General features: G+C 40.1%; 1 protein-coding gene across 1 annotated transcript in view; it reads right to left on the bottom strand.

Moving 5' to 3' along the window:
- The window catches only part of atf7ip (activating transcription factor 7 interacting protein), a 32,282-nt gene that overhangs the window by 8,172 nt on the left and 3,731 nt on the right, over positions 1-20,379 (bottom strand). The window contains exons 2-3 of the mRNA XM_067586004.1: positions 1,298-1,357; positions 6-344 (exon numbers count right to left, since the gene is read on the bottom strand). Of these exons, the coding sequence (XP_067442105.1) occupies positions 6-338 (333 nt within the window). The 5' untranslated portion in view covers positions 339-344; positions 1,298-1,357. The remainder of the gene's footprint in view (positions 1-5; positions 345-1,297; positions 1,358-20,379) is intronic.

Below are 20,379 nucleotides of genomic sequence, written 5' to 3' on the forward strand. Positions count from 1 at the left end.
GAGTCTTCCTTTGCTTTTGGACTTTGTGAAGAGGCAGGGGAGGGGGACAGATTAAGGGACAGGAAAGGAGCAGGAGAGCTCAGAGAGGTTGGAGAAGCAGGTGATGTGGTTTGGGGAGAGTTTGAGTCCAAGATGCTGTTTTGCTCTTTGTCCCCAACTTTTTGTCCATCCTCTTTGTGCGTGCCATTCATTAGCGGTGGCGGAGATGGTTCGGACAGACTCGGAGTTGCTGTCAACAGAGTGCTGTGAAGAGTCTCCAGTTGCTGTCGATCACTGATCTTCATGGTTTTCCTAGCGCGGAAAATCTTCTTCTTCTCCTCTGTCACAACAACTTCCATTGCTGCCTGTGGAGTGACAAGGAGAGATTAGATGCTATCAAAGATGATGAATCTGGGAAGGATTCACAACACCAAAGTGATGGCTGGGAGACTAACAGCACAGCCTCTCCCACTTCTGAGTCTGTTCTGATGTTTACGCAGTGCATAGTAAAGAAATGGCTGCAGCTTTTAACAGGAAACACTAGAGGTCACTGTGGAGCCCTATGGATTTCTTGTTAGTTCTTTTCTAGAAGGTTCTTCTTTCACAGATCTGCATACCAAACTGGACAGTTCACCCAACAGCCTGTTTTTTCTATAAATTTGACTCTAAGCCATCACTCTTCTCTGGGGATCTGCCTGATTAGACATTGTTGTGTCTATCCTAAAGTGACAACAGTCAAGGTGCAGCTCAGTGTGCCAGAAACCCTTTTTTAAATGTCAGTCAGGAAAGCTGTTCTGACAAATTCCCCTTGCCTTCATTTTTTTTTTTTTGATTAAGCTATAGATTTCATGTTTACCCAAGCCCCAATCCGGTGAACAGAAATGACATTGAAGTTAACAACAGCAGCAACCCAACCGGTCTCCCATCCCCCCACTTTCCTATTGGTTCAGTCCTCAGCGAATCAGAACGGACAAATTGAGGCTGTGTTGGCAGCAGTAAAGAGGTTATGCAAAACATGAAGGATTTTCCGTACATAGTTTAGATTGTTGCACAAATTATAGTTTTGGGGCTAGTTTTTTCATGTACATGCATTTAATGTGCATACACCATATTCATCTCTTGATTTTAACTGATCAGTGAGAGAACAAGCAAAATTAGAAATGCATGAAAGTTGTGTGCAGCAGGAGAATGAGCTTAGCTGCAGTAAAATTCTCATTTTACATTCAGTGGCAAACAAGAGATGATATAATATGATAATGCCATTATATTAAATAACATGTCATGCATACACTAAATATATTATCTGTGAATAACTTACCTTCAAGCCGACAGGTTCCTGGTCATGGATTTACCACAGAATTCTTCAACAGAAGTCAACCTAAAGGAAACACAGATGTGTTTTTTTTTAAGTAAATTTGATATTATTGCTTCACAGTCGGAACAGAAGTCTATGCATATGAAAGTGTAACCCTAAATTTAGCTCTTCTGATTTGAGCAGTGTTTCTCCCTGTAACTGAGCCCTCAAGTTCAAAAAGAGAAATTTAATTGTTAGGTCACTAAGAATTTTATCAAACTGGATACACGATTATGTTGATGACAAATTAAATCCACATTTATCAATAATTCATATAATTACATCACATTACAATAGACCACCCACTGGGACACATAAGGCTGCTATGTGCTGGATATTGATGGAACTGTTGAGCCCTTTGATGTGCTCACAGTGTTACACATGAATGTGACGACAATCATTCTTTTATTTGCCCACAAAGTTTTACGTTAGGAATCTTTTTTCTGTAGGAATGTTTCAACAATGTAAAATGGTTGAAGTTATTTTGCAGTTTTAGTAGTATTAACAATTATTTTGTTAATTTTTTAGCAATTTGTGTGATGACACAAAGATATTTTGTACGTAATACTTTGATACAGGCCCATTCTTATTCAGTATTTGTATTAAAACACAGCTTGATTTAAAAATACAATGATAATGTAATATAACAAAAATATATCAGGTGACTCATCAGCTATTTACAGACATGACATGCTAACCAAAACACACATCGAGGATAACGAGAAAATACAGCCAAGAATCTAATCATTTTATCAACTCGTACTTTTAGTGAATGTGAGCTCGAGTGTGTGCAGCCAACACAAGCGCTTATTTTTTCAGCTGTTAACATACGTCCTGTGCTTGTGAGATCAACCCAGTCTGTCTGTTAATACAACTGTAATGTTATAAAAAGAGCAGACATAGATCCTGTATGTAATGTAAATCCACATGCTGCTTTTAGCACAGGCACAAGGCATATAAAGCCAGTTATTATTAAAGCAATCTTTCAATCTTATGTGGTGAGAGCAATGAAGCAACTTGCCTCAGTTTTGCACTGTAAAGTCGGTTAGCTTTACGGTTACTGCATTGCTGACCTGCAAGACTGCAGCTGACAGAGCAACCCGAAAAGGCCTCGCTCTTTAATTTAACCGTTTTTCAACATAGCAGGACTGTCACATGTATGTGGAAAACAGCAACATTCATTGAACTGGACTGAGTGAACACTTCACACTGTAAAGCTGAGCAGCCAACTGAGATGCTGGCGCATACGCACAACACTGTGCTCAGCTTTCATACCAGCAAGCATGCCTCCTGCAATGACCTTAAACTCCTCATTGTGAAAGGACATTTCAGCATGATTGCTTCAAAATTTTACCTGAAAAAAAAGCATCATGCAAAAAGTCATCATAAATAAAGAGTGGTGTCCGTTGTGAGCATGATTACTGGTACACTTCACATTCCAGTGTTATTGCCCACTGCGCAGGGCACAAAATCCCCCCCCCCCCCCCATCCTATGGCCTCATTTACTGCGCCTGGATTCAGTGCAGAAACCCAAAATGGCCGTCAGCTCTGCTGTTTGCTGTCAGGCTGAGCTCTCAGTAGCTAGCTGAACAGGATTCTCCATCAGATATATCAAGTTGCAGCACCACCCTGCTCACCAAGAATTTTATATTAAGCCTGAGGCTTCTGCAGGTTGGCAAAGTCAAAAAAAGGGAGATTATATAAATACTATGATACTAAACAAAAACGTTAAATAAAGCAAAGTTGGGACATTCCACAAATAACATTGTCAAAATGTTTATTTTCTATTTTTCAAAACTATCAACTCCCACAATAAAAGCTAGAAATAATCGACAACCATTTTTCCTGCGCTGAATGACTGTTTCAAAATATAGACTGCTATAGTTTAAGATATGTTTTTTTTAGGTTTATATATTCTATGTAAATTAGCTATAAAATATACTGTGGTAAAAATAACTCATTCAAAATATCCTTTTTCTTCAACCAAGTTAACTTAGATAAGCTCATATTTAGAAATTTGGCTGCTGCTGCCAGTCGAGTCCTGTGCTGAGCCTGACTCAGAGAAAAGCAGGAAACAAGTACTGCATGTGTCAGATGAACCCGGATCGGCTGCGTGTAGCATTTGCAGCAATGTGCACCTGAAGTTATGTCAACAAAAACTACTAACATTTTTTTTTTAAAAAAGAAATCGACTTCATTCATTTCTTCACACTTGTGCTTCTACTAATGTGAAAGTCTGGTAAACAAATGGGAAGGTTCATTTCTGACTTGTATTTCTTGCACAGACAACTGATGTCTCTGAGGTCAAAGTGCATGAGTCTGAATTTACATCACATCACTGTGATTCCCTGTGATACGATGCACTGACTGCTGATACTAAACATGGAGTAGACGTCCATTATCTCTACAAAAATCATGCATCTTCTGCCAAATGTATCACCCCCAGATTTAAACTGGCGTCAACAAGCCGACATTGTCTGATTTCAATGCACAGAAGAGAAGGATTACATAACTTCCAGCATGTTTTAAAAATGTATTTAAAACTTTCAATTACTGTTTGACTGGATTGTTTACTGTTGTAATGTCAAACTTCTCGGTCAAGCTTTGATAACATGCCTAACATACATGAGAAGGAATTCTGTCACATATGCCTTCATGCTAAGCTGGAGGCTTCAAAAACTTGAAACAAGGGGAGAAGTTTTTAACTTCTTTTCTCTCAAGTAGATGCTTGTTTTCTACTCTGTCATTACTTTGCCTCTACAACACATTGTTTCAACACCAGGTGACTAGTCACTGAGTTGCTGGTCAAATGTCAAAGTGGCAGTGACTCTGTCAAACTTGACCTGCAAGTCTATCTAATTTAATCTAATCTAAATATTTCCAGAGCAGTGACTACAGGGTCAGTCCTACAGCAGGAGGACTTGAGTTCAAGCCTCTGTGACAGCAAACAGAAACACGGCATTCCAACCTCTCGGTCAAGAGGAACACCAAGACTTTCTCTTTCTGGAAAAAAGCAGCACAACAATATTGGTTCAGATGTGGAAGATGCAATCACATATCAGCAGATTTCACATTTCTTGCTCATCAAATCTTGCCCAACACGATTGAAGGCTTTTCTGAAGATAACAGGAAAGCTGATGACAAACTCAGTACAAACCACTTCTGGTTGGGATGCGTGAACTTGCACGTGCAACTTGACAAAGCATGCTGGCCTCCCAACAACAGCTTCCAGATGGTGCTGAGGTATCATTCATCACCGCTACTAGCTAGGTATGTCCCTCACCAACATGCTGGATTAGTACTGGTACTAAGTGGATCAGTATCAGACATGAAGACCAACCCATTTCCAGCCTTTTGTTTGTTGTAACCCACTGTGCTGCAGCCTCATCAGCTGTCAGTAGCGCCTCATTGCTCTCCATTAAAACAGCAGCTTCAATGAAAACATCAACGCTGACAGTACACGTCAGCAACTGGAGCAAGTACAGCCACATTGGGAAAAAAAATTGAAGTGCCATCGCCATTTTGTAGGTGCGGTATGAGTCAACTGCTGCTGAAAACTGCACAGGAACTTCTGTATTTTGTTTCTGTTGGCAATGATTTGAGGATGTCCAAATCATTCTGACACAACAGCTCAGATTAACACTAATAACTCTATGGATATTATATACAATACTATGTAATTATTTTCTTAATGTAGTGTTATTTAAGTATTGAACATATCACAATTGCACTGGCTTTACAAAAACTGTCTATGCTTACGGGCAGTTTCATGCTAGGGATAATAAACAAATTTAAAGTAATATTTTATCTAGTGAAATGAATGTGATCTGGTTTGCTTCAATAAACGGCAAGACAGCGCAACATAAATAAAAATCTTTCACACTCAACCTTCATTGTTGTAGCATCAGAGATCCTTCACACCTGTGTGAAACCTCACGTGTGAGAGTCACACACAGAGCAAACATTGCTGAATTACAAACGTGCTGACAGTGCCATAAATGCAAATGTAATTGCTCTGTATACGTGTGTGTTCGGACACATCATGATTGTAACTGGGGACTATTCATTTACAAAACAGCTCCTCCTGGTAGTGCATGCACTAGTGCAGGTAACAAAATGTCTCTACCAACACTGTTGATCAATCAACTTGATAAGTGAAAAATCACACCAAACTTCTTTACATACTGTATATAGGCTGTAATGTATGTTTCCCACAAAAAACAGATGCATAATAGCTAAAACTCTTCCTTCTTGGACTAGCATAGCACCCTCTGCAAGTATCAAAAGCTAATCTTGAGAAAAGTGTGAAGCTGCATAAGAAAAACTGCCATAACTGTGAGAGAGAGAGATGTCAACCTTTAGCAGGATGTGTGGGATTGAGGCCTTCCATGTATTTGTTGATTGTGGGAGCAGGGCACGGCTGAGAGGCCAGCAGGAGAACATAAAAGAAAGGAGGAGGGACTCTGTTAGGACTAGTCCATCTTGTTCCTTGCAGGGGTGTGTCCTATAAAGAGTATGTGGCCTAAATGAGCCTGTAATAAGGTGTCACTTCAGTGCTTTAATAAGTAAAGTCAGTCCAATGCTCCTGAGAGAGCGGTTTGCCGTAATGCAAAATATGACACACTAAAAATGTAATATTTTTTTCTTTCTTATGAAACCTCTCCAGTGCATGACATGAATAACACAAACACACACAAATCAAATATTGTGTCTATATTATTTTATAGTACACCATGGTGATTATCAATACCAACCCTAGCTAGCAGCGCACAGACAGAGAGGAAGTGCTCTGCACAGACAGTTGCTTAGCAACACCCATCCCCCAACTCTAGCACAGACTAGTCCACAGTATGGAAATCTACAGCCAGCATGGACTAAACCATTCTGACCGAGAGCAGAGGGGGGCTGTCCTTTCTGAAAAAAGAAAAGAAAAAAAAAAAACAGGCAAAAAAAGTTTAATGATAAATAAAGGTCAAGAACAAAAGTGTAAGACATAAAACAGTCAGAGGCCAGTACTTGACATTTATGTGTTGTAATCCTGCAGTGGATATGTTGAGGATTCACCACTGCAAAAAATTAAAAATGTGTTTTAGCTCATTAATGCCATGTGATTGCTTTGAGCTGATTTCTGATGCTGCAATAGTTTTAATTTTTTTCACAATAGTCACACAATAGTCAGATAATAAAAAACACTGACTTAGCTGTAAATAAACCCTTCCAGTTCAGATTTCGCTGCTGACTCCTTCACATATTTTATCTGAACTGCCTTCATACATGTAACATGCTCTGCTACCATTAAGCTGAGTACATAGTTAGCCTCAGCCTACTGCTATCCCTCTAATGACTCGAGCACTGTGGACGACAGACAACCTTGTAAAACGATCTCACATATTTGCGCTCTTACAGATCATGCTAGAGGCCAAGTGAACCAGAGTCTGCTGTCAGGTGAAAAAGCTCTGATATCGGGTGAAACGCACTGATGAAATGATTAATGTATTTATCAACAGATTCAAACTTTAGAGGTGTGTCTCCATGACACACAGACATCAACAGATTCAGAGTGTAGGAGTATGTCTCCATGACACACACACAACACAACATGCCCAACAATGATGAAATATATAACAAAGCTGAATCATAAATCTACGCTGATGAGCAGTGTTTACCACACCGGAAATGTTACTGATGATCCCAGTCTGGCCTTGATGCTTCTTCCTTTCAATGGTCAGCTAAGTTGCTCTATATTAGCGGTTTCCATCATTGACATTGATCATCTTAGTTTGCTTGTAATGTCCCATTTGTTGTTGAAACCGTACAAAAGTACATTTTTCATGAATATCTCTTTGTTTATCTCTAGTCTGTTCCCACTTTCAAAACAGATCAGCACAGGCTTTGGGGAATTTCTATTTGACTTTTTCTGAAGGCATATCAAAATGAGTGGGGCAAAATAAGAGTTCAAAATATTCTTTCCATCTCTCTCCCAAACAGATGCAATTAAACAGGAGCAACTAAATAAACAGAAATTAAAAACTAAATGTCACGAAATAAATTATGGTGGAAAAAAAAAACTTTCATCTTAGACAAGAGGACTTGAGAAGCGAAAGCTATCCATTAGAGGTCACACAAAAAATGTGATGTGTTGATCAAAGGAGCACATGGCTAAAAAGGCCCGAGGAAAGGCCCGAGGGGGAGGAGCCGACTTCAGACTGTTCCATCTAACTTAAAGCCAGGATCTTTTTAAAGCAACTATGACCTCCTAAAGTCAATCTGTGGTAACAATTACAAACCAAATTGTAGACAGTATCTCACTGTATGAGCTATTAAACAATAACCAGTAAAACACATAAAAAACAAACAAAGCCACTTCAACATGACAAAGCAGCACAATGTGCACTTTAGTCAGAGACTAGCTAGCAGCGCACAGCCAGCGCTCAATTGCACAAGCACAACACACTCAACCTATAAGCAGCTGCACCCTCCCTCCCCCGTCTCTCTCTCTCTCTCTCATACACACACACACACACACACACACACACACACACACACACACACACACACACACACACACACACACACACACACTCTGTCGCTCTCTTTCTGTCTCCCTCCAGAACAGCCTCTCCAAGGCAAACATGGATCAAACCATTCAGATCGGGGGAGGGAGTGGGGGTGGGGCGTTAAAAAAAAGAGATAAAAGGGTAAAGTATTCAGGTATTCCAACAGTCAAAGTGCAGATTTGCTAAATGAGGGCAAAGAATTTTATTTCTTCTAATTTTCACACAAAGTGAAATACTACCGCGTAAGTTTTTTTATCTGAGATTTTTTTCTTATTCTTACAAATCGATATAAGCCAAATAAGCACTTTGCCCAGAAACATGGATATAACTACATCTTCATGATTAACTACAATTAGCGCAATAGAGGCTGAAAGAATATTTCAGCAAAAATTGTATCAAGTATTTTTGGTCAAGCATTCTTAACATTTGTAAGCAAGAAAAGGCGCTTTTTTAGCCACACAGTCCCATGCTAGCTGTGCACAGAAAGAAATTAGAGCAGAGCTTGTAAGCAGTCTCTATCCGCCCAGCCTCTCCCACAACAGAGGAGAGCTGCTGATCGGACTGAACCATTCACACACACAGGGGTGGTTCTTCACTCAAGAGGAACAAAGAACCCCAAATGAAAAACATAACCTGGAAGTATCCTCTTTCTGTTTTAACTTCCTTTATTGAACTAAAGCACCAATAGATTCTGCACAAATAGTTTATTTTAATTAATTTCCTGATTTTAATAGTTGAGACTCAAAACTGACAGATAAATGTATTGTTGGAGAAGTACTACACTGGAAATGTATTTTTTGATTACAATCAACTTTCATTCGCACTTTTCACCTGTCTCCATCATAAGGCCTGTTGTGAGAGTAAATAAAAGCTTTCTGTGCGTCCTTTGCCTATCCCCCCTTTCTGTTACTGCAGAAACACAAAATGGCCACCAGTGCTGCTGCGAGCAGCATGCTGAGCACAGGCATGAGCAGATCCTTTAACAAACTCCGCCTACTAACCAGAAAAAAACAAGTACAGTCTATCTGCAGAAATCTCCATACTCATACATGGATCTTGAGGGAAAACTGAACAAAAACTTGCTTCTAAACAGCAGATTTGATCGAATGATTTCGATTGATGTTATCTCTGTCTGTCTCAGTGATCATCTCTAAATGCTGGTTTCGAGTTTCACTGCTGTTGTTAAGAGCCCACATGGCATCTGCTGACTGTTCAGAAACACACTAAGCTATGACTAAAGAGACAACAAAAACAATTTAGTTTCATTTTTTTTTTACCTCACGAGTTCAGAGCTGCATTGTTAAATGTTTTATGAACTTAACTCAAGATCACTGGCTTATAAAATAATGCAGGAAATTCGCAACAGCTACATTAACCTTTTTCTCCTGAAGGCAGCCGTACGTGTTTCAACCAATATGCTCAACAGTGAACCTGACACTCAGCTGCCTCTAACTGTCACACACAGATGATGCTGTTAGTCTATTAATTCAATCAATTAATTAATTCAATATGTGTTTAAACCAAACAGTAAAAGATGATTTTTCTAACAGTTATCTGATGTTAGACATTTTGTATGGAGGCTAAATACTGAGTGGAAAAAGAGATGTCAGCCAGTGAGAGCAGAGTCTGCATTCCAACATTACTGCGCACGGTGCGCAGTCTTCCCCTCCCCCACCCTCACTGTCTGCATCTGGATTCACTGAAACCCAAAATGGCCACCTGGTCTGCTGTGCGCAGCCACACTGAGACCTCAGAGTCTGCTAATATGTAGCAGAACATCTTATCATGTTACAGCAGCACAACATCATTCAATGTAATTTTTATGTGCATAATGCTCATCAAGACATTTAATTTCAGCTGAATGGACCAACTACAATATTTAGCGACATTAAACAAAAATTTCCCATGATTCTTCTGAAGCAGGTAGCATTCTTACTCATGTAGATGTTACACTTACTGAGGTTTTACTCAAATCTGTTTGCAGAAAGATTGATTGAAGCCACTCATACATCACCGTATTCGCTTGCAGTTTGTAATTCCTATTATGAACAATAAATCTCAAAGCATGTAGTCACTATTAATTATGATGAGTTATTTAGTTTGTACATTTACTTAATTGCAAAAAAACATTTTACAGTCAGCTCTTTTGATATTCTCCTCGCTATCTGATTTTACAGAAAACACCTTGTTACAGTCAGAGATGGTGTGATGAAGATGATCCAGCAGTGATCTCTATGCAGGGAAAATACAGACCCTGTATGTAATTGCAACCTAGATTTAATGGAGTTACCATGTTCTTCCCCTTTCTGTGTTTCCTCTGGGGGATCCAGTTTCCTATCACAGTCCAATGACATACAGTCCAGGTGCTCTGGAAACTCTGAATTGCTCAGAGGTGTGAAAGTGAGGGGGGGCGGGGGGTGGGAGGGGTGTTTGTCAGTCTACTTGTTACCTCTGTGATAGACTGACAACCTGTCCACGGGTGTACAATGCTTCTCACCCAAAGCAATAAGATAAAATGTACAGAAAAGAGATTATGGATGGACATTAATCAAACATGTAAACACACAGGCAATATGACTAATATGACTAATTAAAAACTGATGAAGAGATCCAGAGCAGTTATTCTATCTTGACAATCTCAATTATGTTATTGTGCATATAATGCACCCTGGTAAGAAGTAGATGTAATCTTCTGATATTTCCAAAAGAAACATAACTTATACTGTATTTTAATAGTAATAATACATTCTACATGTGCTTGTGTCAAAAATGTGTGCTGCAATGCAGACTGTCTGAGCCAGTAGCTCACTCATTCAACAACAAACAATTAATACACACAAACTGCCTAGCAAAGTAAACAATAATCATAATACAAATATCAGGGTCAAGCAGAATCACTCCCATTTCCTTTGTTCATATTGCACTTCAAATTAATCTCACTCATGGTCTCTGCAGAAAACTGAACACAATCCCAACAGGTCCCATCCACCACCTACAGCTGTCTGTTTTCATGCTTTCCCACAGGCTTAGACAGTTTTATATATTACATTTTATATCTGCTACCCTACAAGCATGAAACCAGATGGAGCAGAGACTTTGAGTTATTCTAAGCAGCAGCTGATTATTGATCTTTCCTGTGACATTCCTTCATGTATGTCTATTTGAGTCTCGTTTTCCATCCAGTCACGTGGGTATTTTTCCTTCAAATGTTAAACTAGGTGAAGAGCCCCAGATGTAATTTTCTACATATTATTCAGAATTTAGCACCTAAATGTGTGAATCTGTTGCCCGTACTTGGATCAGGCCCCTGTCATACTCTGAGTAGTATTTTAGGTAGGCAAATGACAAATGAACAGAACATGTGAGTTAACAATTCAAACATACCAAAATATACTCTCAAAGGACTGTTATTCTCAAATCATGGGTAAACATTTCAATAACAATCTAAAACAAGTGCTTCCTATCCTCCCATTGTCCAAATATTTGTACGCGTGATTTGGGTTTTTTTTCCTCCATAGATGAAGGCTAGCAGGGCTGGGTAGAAGGAAAAAAGGGAAGAAAAATAGGAAGAGGGTGGGGGCGGGCAGAACCAGGAGTTTCAGTGTGAATCAAGCAAGCACATGGTGATTATTCTTTAGCCATGCGCTACTGAGGGGGCTCATCTCATGGTCACAGAAAAGCCAATGAATGTTGACTGACACACTACAGAATAAACAAAAAGCATCTGGGTGGCAAATAAGGATAACCTAACCAAGAGATAGAAATACAAACGCTTTTGGTTAAATGTGGAACTGAAGCATGTGCATGCAGTAGCTCCATTTTTTTTGGTTAAACTCTTTAAAGCTAAAGTGCAGTTTTGAAGGAACTACAGTTGAAGTCAGATCGGATAAGCTATAGCTAGCAGCACACTGTCAGATCTGAAGTCCACAGCCTGACACAGAGCGGCAACACCCCTCCCCCACACCAGCAGTCTGCTCCAGTCTGGAGTTTTACAGCCAAGCATGGACTAAACCATCTCAGCAGAAGGGTGTTTTCAGTTCTCACCAACAAGGGAGGGAGCTATAGAGGTGAATGACATATTCAAGGCTATCTAGACAACGTGAGCTCTATATTTTGAAGTTCAAAACCAAATTGGTTTATTTAGAATATGAAAATCTTCTTACTGGTTTCTAATTCTCCTAAATTGGCAGAAATTTCACCCCTGGCCCTGAAAGAGCACTTCATTTTCCTTAAGATATTTGATCAAATATTACTTCTTTCTTTACAGCAGTAACCTATCTATGTTCAAGTCTACACATGGCTCACTTCACACAAGTTTTTTACAAGATTATCAATGCAAAAGTAATACTGTTTTCATGATAGGGTAAATCCAGTGCTTTAAGCTTTTTTTTCCTCTGCCTAAAACACACATTTGGACATGTGTAGAAAGTAGCTATGACAAACTGGCATAACAAACAGCTAACATTTCTCTGAGTTTAATGATTTAGATTAGTCAACAAGCTAGGCTACTCGACACTTTCCCCACCCCCACTCCTTTCCCTTTGATGGATTGCTTGCAGTGAGTGCTACAGCACAAAATGGCTGCTGCTGCTGTACGCAGTAGAGCAGGAAGGATCTCTTTTACCATGAACACGACTGCCTTCGCCTGCTTATAACTATCTTGTTACTCTATTTAGTTAAAAACATATGACATTTGTTGCTTTTCTGCCTGCTGGTTTGTTCTCTTAAGGTCTTTGATTTGTTTTGATCTATAAGGGGTAACACATTTTTATATATGAGGAAGAATCTATTTAACCTGCAACACTAGGTGAATGTTCATATGATTATTTATATCTCTGTGTTTAGAGAGCCCTGAGACTTTTGTTCCATGAGTAGGAAAAACCTCATTTAAAATCCCATTGACAGTTGTAATAACGCAAATAACTTCAATTCAGCCTTGGTAGCCTTTCTCCGCAGTATGTTGTGTTGTTTACTCCTAGGAACGGGTATCATTAGGATTTTATCAATACCAATGTCGACACTGATACTCACTTATTAATACTACTCTCCATAATTTGGTGTGAAAAAATAAAGACATGACATGAAACGATTCCACAGTTATTTATTTAAACCCGATGCTAACTGTGTCCTGAGTTAATAACTACAGACTAGAGATGTCAGTTTCCATTAATTTTGCTTTCGACAGACCGACGCCCACTAACCCGTAACTAACCAGTTCATTTTTGAGAAAAGATGTGATGTAGCTTTCATTTGTGAGAGTTGTCCAGCACTCGGTGGTCAGAACTAGCTTGTCTGCCCTGATTAACTTAACTTTTAGCTCATCCTTCTTCACCTCAAAGTGTTTTCAATGCCTTTAGTCACAGTAACTCTCAATGGTGTAACATACTCAGGCTTGAGGTACAGAACCAGCTCGTTCAATCCCTCGCCCTAACTGATTGGCAGCATATCGGCCACAATCGTTCAGTACAACAAGCTGTGTGACTTTATATCCACACTGTGAAGTCTTTCAGAGCACACAAACACTGTAAACACACCTGTCACCTGCCCAGCATGGTGCTGTTAAACCAGACACCGCAGCGACACCTTATTTTTTGTACAGTCTATGGGCTACGCACGGCTATGCTAACACTGCTTGCCATGCTAACTAGCTGCTAGCCGCTGTGCAGGTTGGTAAAATGAATCCGTCACATCTCTTTGTATCTGTGGGTTGGTGCTCCTGCCAGAGCCTCTATGAGAGATGTTTCAGTCGGTAAATGTGTCTTCTTTCAGGACTGCACTCTCTTTCTCTCCTACCCATGGTAGCAAAATTTGGCTCTGATTGATCTAACGTGAATAATGTGAAATATTGAGTTCAGTACCCAACCCTAGTATACAAATTAGTCTATAGACCAACATGCATAACTGGTCAAAAATATTCTCGGTGGTTAACCAATTAACTGTTAACAGTTGACATCCCTAGCAGAGACTTATTTTTACAACGGTTTGGGCTGTAGTCAAACAAAGAAAATCTTGGTCGACTGAAATTCTACTTATTCTAACCAATCGATTGGTCAATGGGTGAAAAAGCAATGTTCATGTCAACCAACCTGTGAGTTAATGTGTGCCAACTATGCTACGTTGCTAGCAGTTGATTTAGTATCTGCAACATTTTTTGCCAACACTTGATATCAAATAAAAGCCAGAGACTATATCGCATTAAGTTGCTGTGCGCTATAAACTCACCATTTCTAAGCAGAAGGCAGAAGATAATGTTATCTCAGAGCCTGACAAGCCAGGGCAATGCCTCTCTTCCTCCAGGCAGCTCTCCAGCTCCTGCCTCTATCTCAGACTCACCCTGGTCAGCGGCTGTCTCCTGGGCCTACCGCTGGCTGTGCAGCGCTAGCTTCGTTTTTCCATTTCATGGCAGGTTGCAACCAGCATTAAGTTGCATTACTGCCACCTGTGGCAGCTATGTTAGAATACATTAACGTTACATTAATACCGATATAAGCACCATTTGTCCAGGAGCTTATCAGTATTTCAGTACCGTCAGTCAGGATCCTGTACCAATTTAGTACCGGTTCTCAATACCCATCCCTATTTACTCCATGTTTAGATAAGAACATATAAAAAAAATCTAATATTTTTTATTCAATATTGCTGCTTGTAACAATCCCCATTTCTCATAAGCCTTACACCGTGTCTACATAGGAGGTGTGGCGTGAGCAGCACGTTAGCAGAGCAGCGGCTCCATTTGTGTGTCTACACAGGGAGCATTCAGGCACAGTGTTGAGTGTAGGTCACATGCATTTTGAAAGCACTCAGAAACCAACATGTAATCACTGCAGTTAAGTGCAGAAAACAGAGGAAAAGCAGAGTTGAAGCATAAAAATATGCTTCAGGTTGTGGAGTTGTGTGTATAGCGCAAGTGAAACGTTACGTGGCCTGTGTAGGCTATATTGATGAAAACAGCAGCATTTTTGTTCTGTCAGATGGGCATTAGATGGACAACTGAAAAATGCGGCTGAAACGCTTTTATGTGTTACACTGTGTCTGCACAGAAAGTGTTTCAGCCATGTTTTTCAGTCGTCTATCTCTCGCGCACCTATTTTAATCAAACCAGCTGTTCACACAGCCCACAGAATGGCTTGCATTTCATTCTCACGATACCGGAGTAAACACAAGCCAAAGTGTATTTTTAGGCATCAAGTCCCCATTCTTCCCCATTTTATGCACGTATTACAGCGATTGTGTATTGGGTTCTGAGCTCTTCATCATCATGGGTTAAATCTCATGGCTTGACAGAAGAGTTGGCCAGGGTCACCTTGAAACTGATGAGTTTAGTCATGTAAACAATGTGTGTCTGTCAGTCAAATTTAAGGTCGTCCATATACTTTAAATTAAGTGTTCAGATTGTCAAACCGCATCTGAAACTGTCCACATCTTTTTGACACTGGAATTGGGGGAGGATGTGTTCAACAGTTTTGGTAACTACCATCCCAACCAAATGGTTCTATGACTGGCCCTGTTACAGGTACCCATGACAAGTAAGCTAACTTAGCTAGTTGACATTAGTAGCCTTGCGTAGTCAAAAATTAATGATATTAGCCAGAAATTGTTTCTGTGTAACTTAAGTTTCATCTTGTGACAATAGAGGTGCACAGTGAAAATGAGCCACTGGTTCCAGGAGTTATTTTTTACCACTGTAATTCCCATTTGGGCTTCTCCTACCACTGTTAGACTGATGACACCCTGCTATTCTTCTCAGTATAGCCATCTGACATTTGGGTGGAAGCACACATGATTTTCTGGCAGTTTTCTCACAGCTGATGTCATGGAACTACCTTACGATCAACCTGAACAAGACTGAGCTTGTGCTCCTTTAGGGTAAAGTTTGCCAAGACCTTTCTATGAACACTGACAAAAATATGGTGATGCCAACTCAGACTGCTCCTGTAGTTTTCTTCTACACAACATTAAGAGGAGAAATGCAATTCCTTCCTCCCAGCTAATCCAAAATGCTGCTGCCCACTGGTGTTCAATCTTCCAACCAAACCAATTCTCCATTTAATACACAGGCTCCCTGATGCTGCTTGCATCCAGTTCAATACTCTGGTGCGAGCCTACAGAGCAGTGAAGGGAACTGCTCCTTTCTCCTTCCAAGCCATGGGGCCATTCAAGCCTCAGAAGGGCTCGATCTCACAGTCAGTCTTTGCACAAAATGTCCAGGGCTTCAGCCACAATATGTATTCATAAGCATTTTCACAGTTCTCACAACCCAATACACAAACCATGTAGTTATGAGCATAAGTCAGAAGAAAATGGAAAATGTAGATTCTTCCAGCTGAAGTTATGTGTGAGTTAAGTGAAAGCTGAGTTGAATGACATAAAGTCACACAATACACAGGAAATTGAGTGACACTGCTAATTAGCTCTGTTAAAGGTGAAGAAGGTATTGCTGATGAAGGTCAGATACTTGTTTGAATAAGCATCACATGTGGGGCAACCACTACTAAAGGATGGAGCTGGCTTAGATATCATTTCACATTTAACCATCAGGTTGCATTTCTCCAGTTCTGATTCTGGTTCAACTTTCCCGCCGCAGGCCGCTGCAGCACCCCTGTGGCCCCCACCCCCACAGCCTTAACACACTACCCCTATTCAAATGACACAGCATTTAAATTCAAATTAAACGCCTGATTTGGTGTGAATAAAGCCTTGCTCTGTTTTGGAGTTCCCCAGAGCTCAATACTGGGCCCACTCCTCTTTATTCTAAATGATCCACCATCTTTTATACATTGTTTACAGCAGCTTTCAACTTCTTTTTTCGTCTCCTCTATCTCTGCTTAACCAGTGACAAGGCCATGGTGCTCATCTTCTTTAAAGAAAATCTGCCTTGTCCATCAGCTGCCCTGATCACTTTGCACTGACCACAAGGAATGTCAAAGTAATACTCAAATTACTGGTGGATGTAATGAAGTACAAATTGCAGCCGTATTTCAATTCTAAAGGGAGCATTGAATCACCTTGGATTCTGTCCACTGTCCGCCCTGCTGTTTGCACCATAATGAAGCAAAGATATGTCTGCTTATGTTGAAAGGGAAAAATCTGTGCTTATTAAGAAACTTTATGACTACACTTAAAGATTAACTACACCCTCAAATTCTGCTAGAACCCCCCCTCCCAGCATATTTCAAAATGCAACAGAGAGTGGGAGGCAGACTGTAGGGAATGTGGCCTCATGGCTACGTAGTGTGTGATACAAAGAGTCAGGGGACACTAACTGACCACCGCTGAGTGTAGCATGAATAGCGACATAGAGCTGGTGTGCTGTTTTCACTGCCACAGAGGAGGAATAAATCTCATGTACAACATCGTCTGCCAGCCCTTATCGGACTTGGTAATGTTATCGGCATCTATGTGTGACAGGCACAGACTGCGGCTCTGGTTGGCCAGTGTTCTTCTACGTATCTATGTGATAATGGGCACAGCACAAAAATATAATTTGGGATCAAGTTCCTCTTTAAGAGCATACAGAGACAGGATGAAAAAGGAGAGGAAAACAACACAAAGAACTGGATTTCCTGTTATATTTTGAGAGTCTGATCTGTAGAGGTGTGACATTTGTTGGTGCTGAGTTGTATCTTAAAGCGACACACAGCATTTCATGTGACCAACAACTCAGAAACTTGCTGCCTCAACTTCAATCACATTATGTTCTTCCTCATCGGTCAGCTTCAACCTTGTTCAAGGCAATGGCTTTAATTCAGCTTTGACTTGTGACACTGTTTACACTACCTATGGAGCCAAACTGACAAAGCATTTGTTGCATTCATCAAGTGTGGAAGTAGTGTGCACAGGGGCAGCGATGTTATTGGCTAGCAAGACATACTCTATGCCACTGGAAATCATGATCACATTCAGTGCATATTCGCAAACTGCCTTTAATTTACTGATTTTCTATGGACGTGTTAAATTATGTTAAATTAAGTAATTACAAGTCAACACCTGCTGGTGTTTATGGTGCTGTGGGTTTTATGTTAGTTCCTTTGCAGAGTCCTTTATTTTTTTAAGCTTGCTTGGGGTCAATTCATGTTTCTTAAATCAATTTTTGTTTGCCTATAAAATGCAGAATTGAAGCATCATAAATATTTGGACAATTGTGCAAGACTAATGAAAGATCTGGACCACCTGCATCATTATGCATAAAATACAGATTGTCTCATACAGTTATTGACTGTCAGCGCCAGATGTTTCAACTAGAGCATTGGGCATCCAGTCAGCACAGAGCAGAAAAGTCAGCTCACTAACACGCACTAATGGATCTGCTGCTGTTTGTGTTTCTAGACAAGACATCAGCCTAATAACTCCTGAACGGCTAGGGTTAGCAGGTAGAGACAGGCTGAAAAAAGAATCTGGAAACTGTTCAGTTGACTCCCACCACTTTGATTCTCGTAACCAGAGATGATACCTCGTCAACAAAGACAAACCGAGATCGCAAACCAGTGTGCGGAATCATTTTCAGTCTGTCCCTCTCGTAGATTTGTGACCGTTAAATTTACTACGGGGTAGCCACAACAATCAAAACAATTACGCAGACACCCATGTTCACTTCCTGATTGGGTCTTATCAGTCACGACGTGTTCTTCCCTGATTTGCCACACCCCTATCATGTGACCCTTTTCCAGATGATAACAAACAACGTCAGCCTTGACTACCAGTGGTTAAAGCTTCATTTATACTCCCGAGCAGACATGTACACGGACAACTGCAGACACCAAGGACATGTACTTGTTGTGTTTATACTACGTTCTGGGGTCCGCTTGGAGGATGTATTCCACACACGGGTAGTAGATCAGCATCTACAGGAATACAGTGTTGTGACTGCGCACACAACAACAAATTGGAGGTATGCAGATGTCGGCACAGAGCCTACGCGTACACCTTCTGATGATGAAATTTATGTCATGCAGACCCTACTGGACCCTCGTGGACACAGAAAGTATAATTTCAGCTTAATTCAACATGGTCTTACTTTTTGCCATTGCTGTTTTTTCTCCATAGTATTTTCTGCACCTAAGCAACCAACCACAGAGTAAACAATCTGCTTCCTGTTTGCACCAGTATGCGCATGCCCACTGTACATGAATGGTCATGTGATATGCATTTTCAGGTGTGTTAGTATGGACAGAGATTATTCTGAAATGCTGCTAAAATGTTCATGGGGACGGAGATCATTTTCGTTTTAAAACACTGTTTTAAAATGAAAATGTATTGGTGTGGACATAGTCTGACTCTACTAAAAAATACTTTATTAAGACCAACAGTGCATATGCATGAATACAAAGACATTACGTTGGAACTCATGCTGTATTTACGAGTTTTCATCCATGCAGTTTGCATTAATGATACTGAGAATATAAGGAGGGAGAAAGCTGGTCTGATTATTGTTATGGTTGTACGAAGATGGGTTTTTTCTTTTGCCATGCATCGCAGAAGGAATAAAAACATAATGACTGGTCACACAAAAGAATTTCCCCAACCACATAAAATTGGTTCATTTGCAGTGTTTTACGTTTTATTCAACTGTGTTTATTCGCTTTGTGTAAAAATGATATAATTGAGAGATACTTTAAAGAGTGCCCTTAGTTATCGAAGACATGCGTTTCATTTCTCTCTGTTCCTGCTTTACCTTGCACTGCTGTGGCCATTGCGTTAATCTAACAGTAATGTAAATGTGGTGGTTGAAAGTGTGTCGGAAATGTTACTATAAGTACGTAGTAAGATTGACTCTGTACCTCAGGTGCTTATTCAGACATGAGGCTGACAAATTGCTGTCAATGTCTTTGTGTAACAAAATGCATATATAAATAGTTATAAATAGGGAAATATTACACAAAGGGATTTCCTTAGCAATGAAAATTCAAGCAGTGGCTCCCACACGTAAATGAATGAAGCAGACACACTGAAAAATAATGTACATGGCAATAGGAATGGGAGGAGACACAGATGTGCAAGCCTTAACATAGGCAACATCTGCTCATGTCCCGACCTCCCTCTATCTGAAACAATGAAAAATCACCACTGTCTTATTTTAACATAACGAAAGAGTATAACACTTTCACTGTCTTTGCACGAGTGTCTAGTCTTTGTACTATTTGTATCCTGTTAACAGTTCACAGAAACGGTTTCACCTATTTATAGACATTCCTTGTGTACCTTTCTGAAAATTGTTGTGTTGTGTTTAAGTTCATTGAGAACCACTAAACCGAAGTCAAATTCCTTGGGTGGGTAAACATACTTGGCCAATGCAGATGATAGTGATTCTGAGTGTGGTCCTTTTGAAGCAAACAGATTTCAAAGACAGGTTTACAGTTTACTTTGAAGATGAACTGTTAATGTCTTGCACCTATACATGTAATAAGCACCAGTTTGGTCCTTATAAATCACAAATTAAGATGATTTGGTGTACTGGGTCCCTCTTAGAATACAAACACAAATGTGTAGGCC

Source organism: Thunnus thynnus, chromosome 3 (assembly GCF_963924715.1).
Source record: "Thunnus thynnus chromosome 3, fThuThy2.1, whole genome shotgun sequence".
In the NCBI taxonomy this organism is placed as follows: domain Eukaryota; kingdom Metazoa; phylum Chordata; class Actinopteri; order Scombriformes; family Scombridae; genus Thunnus; species Thunnus thynnus.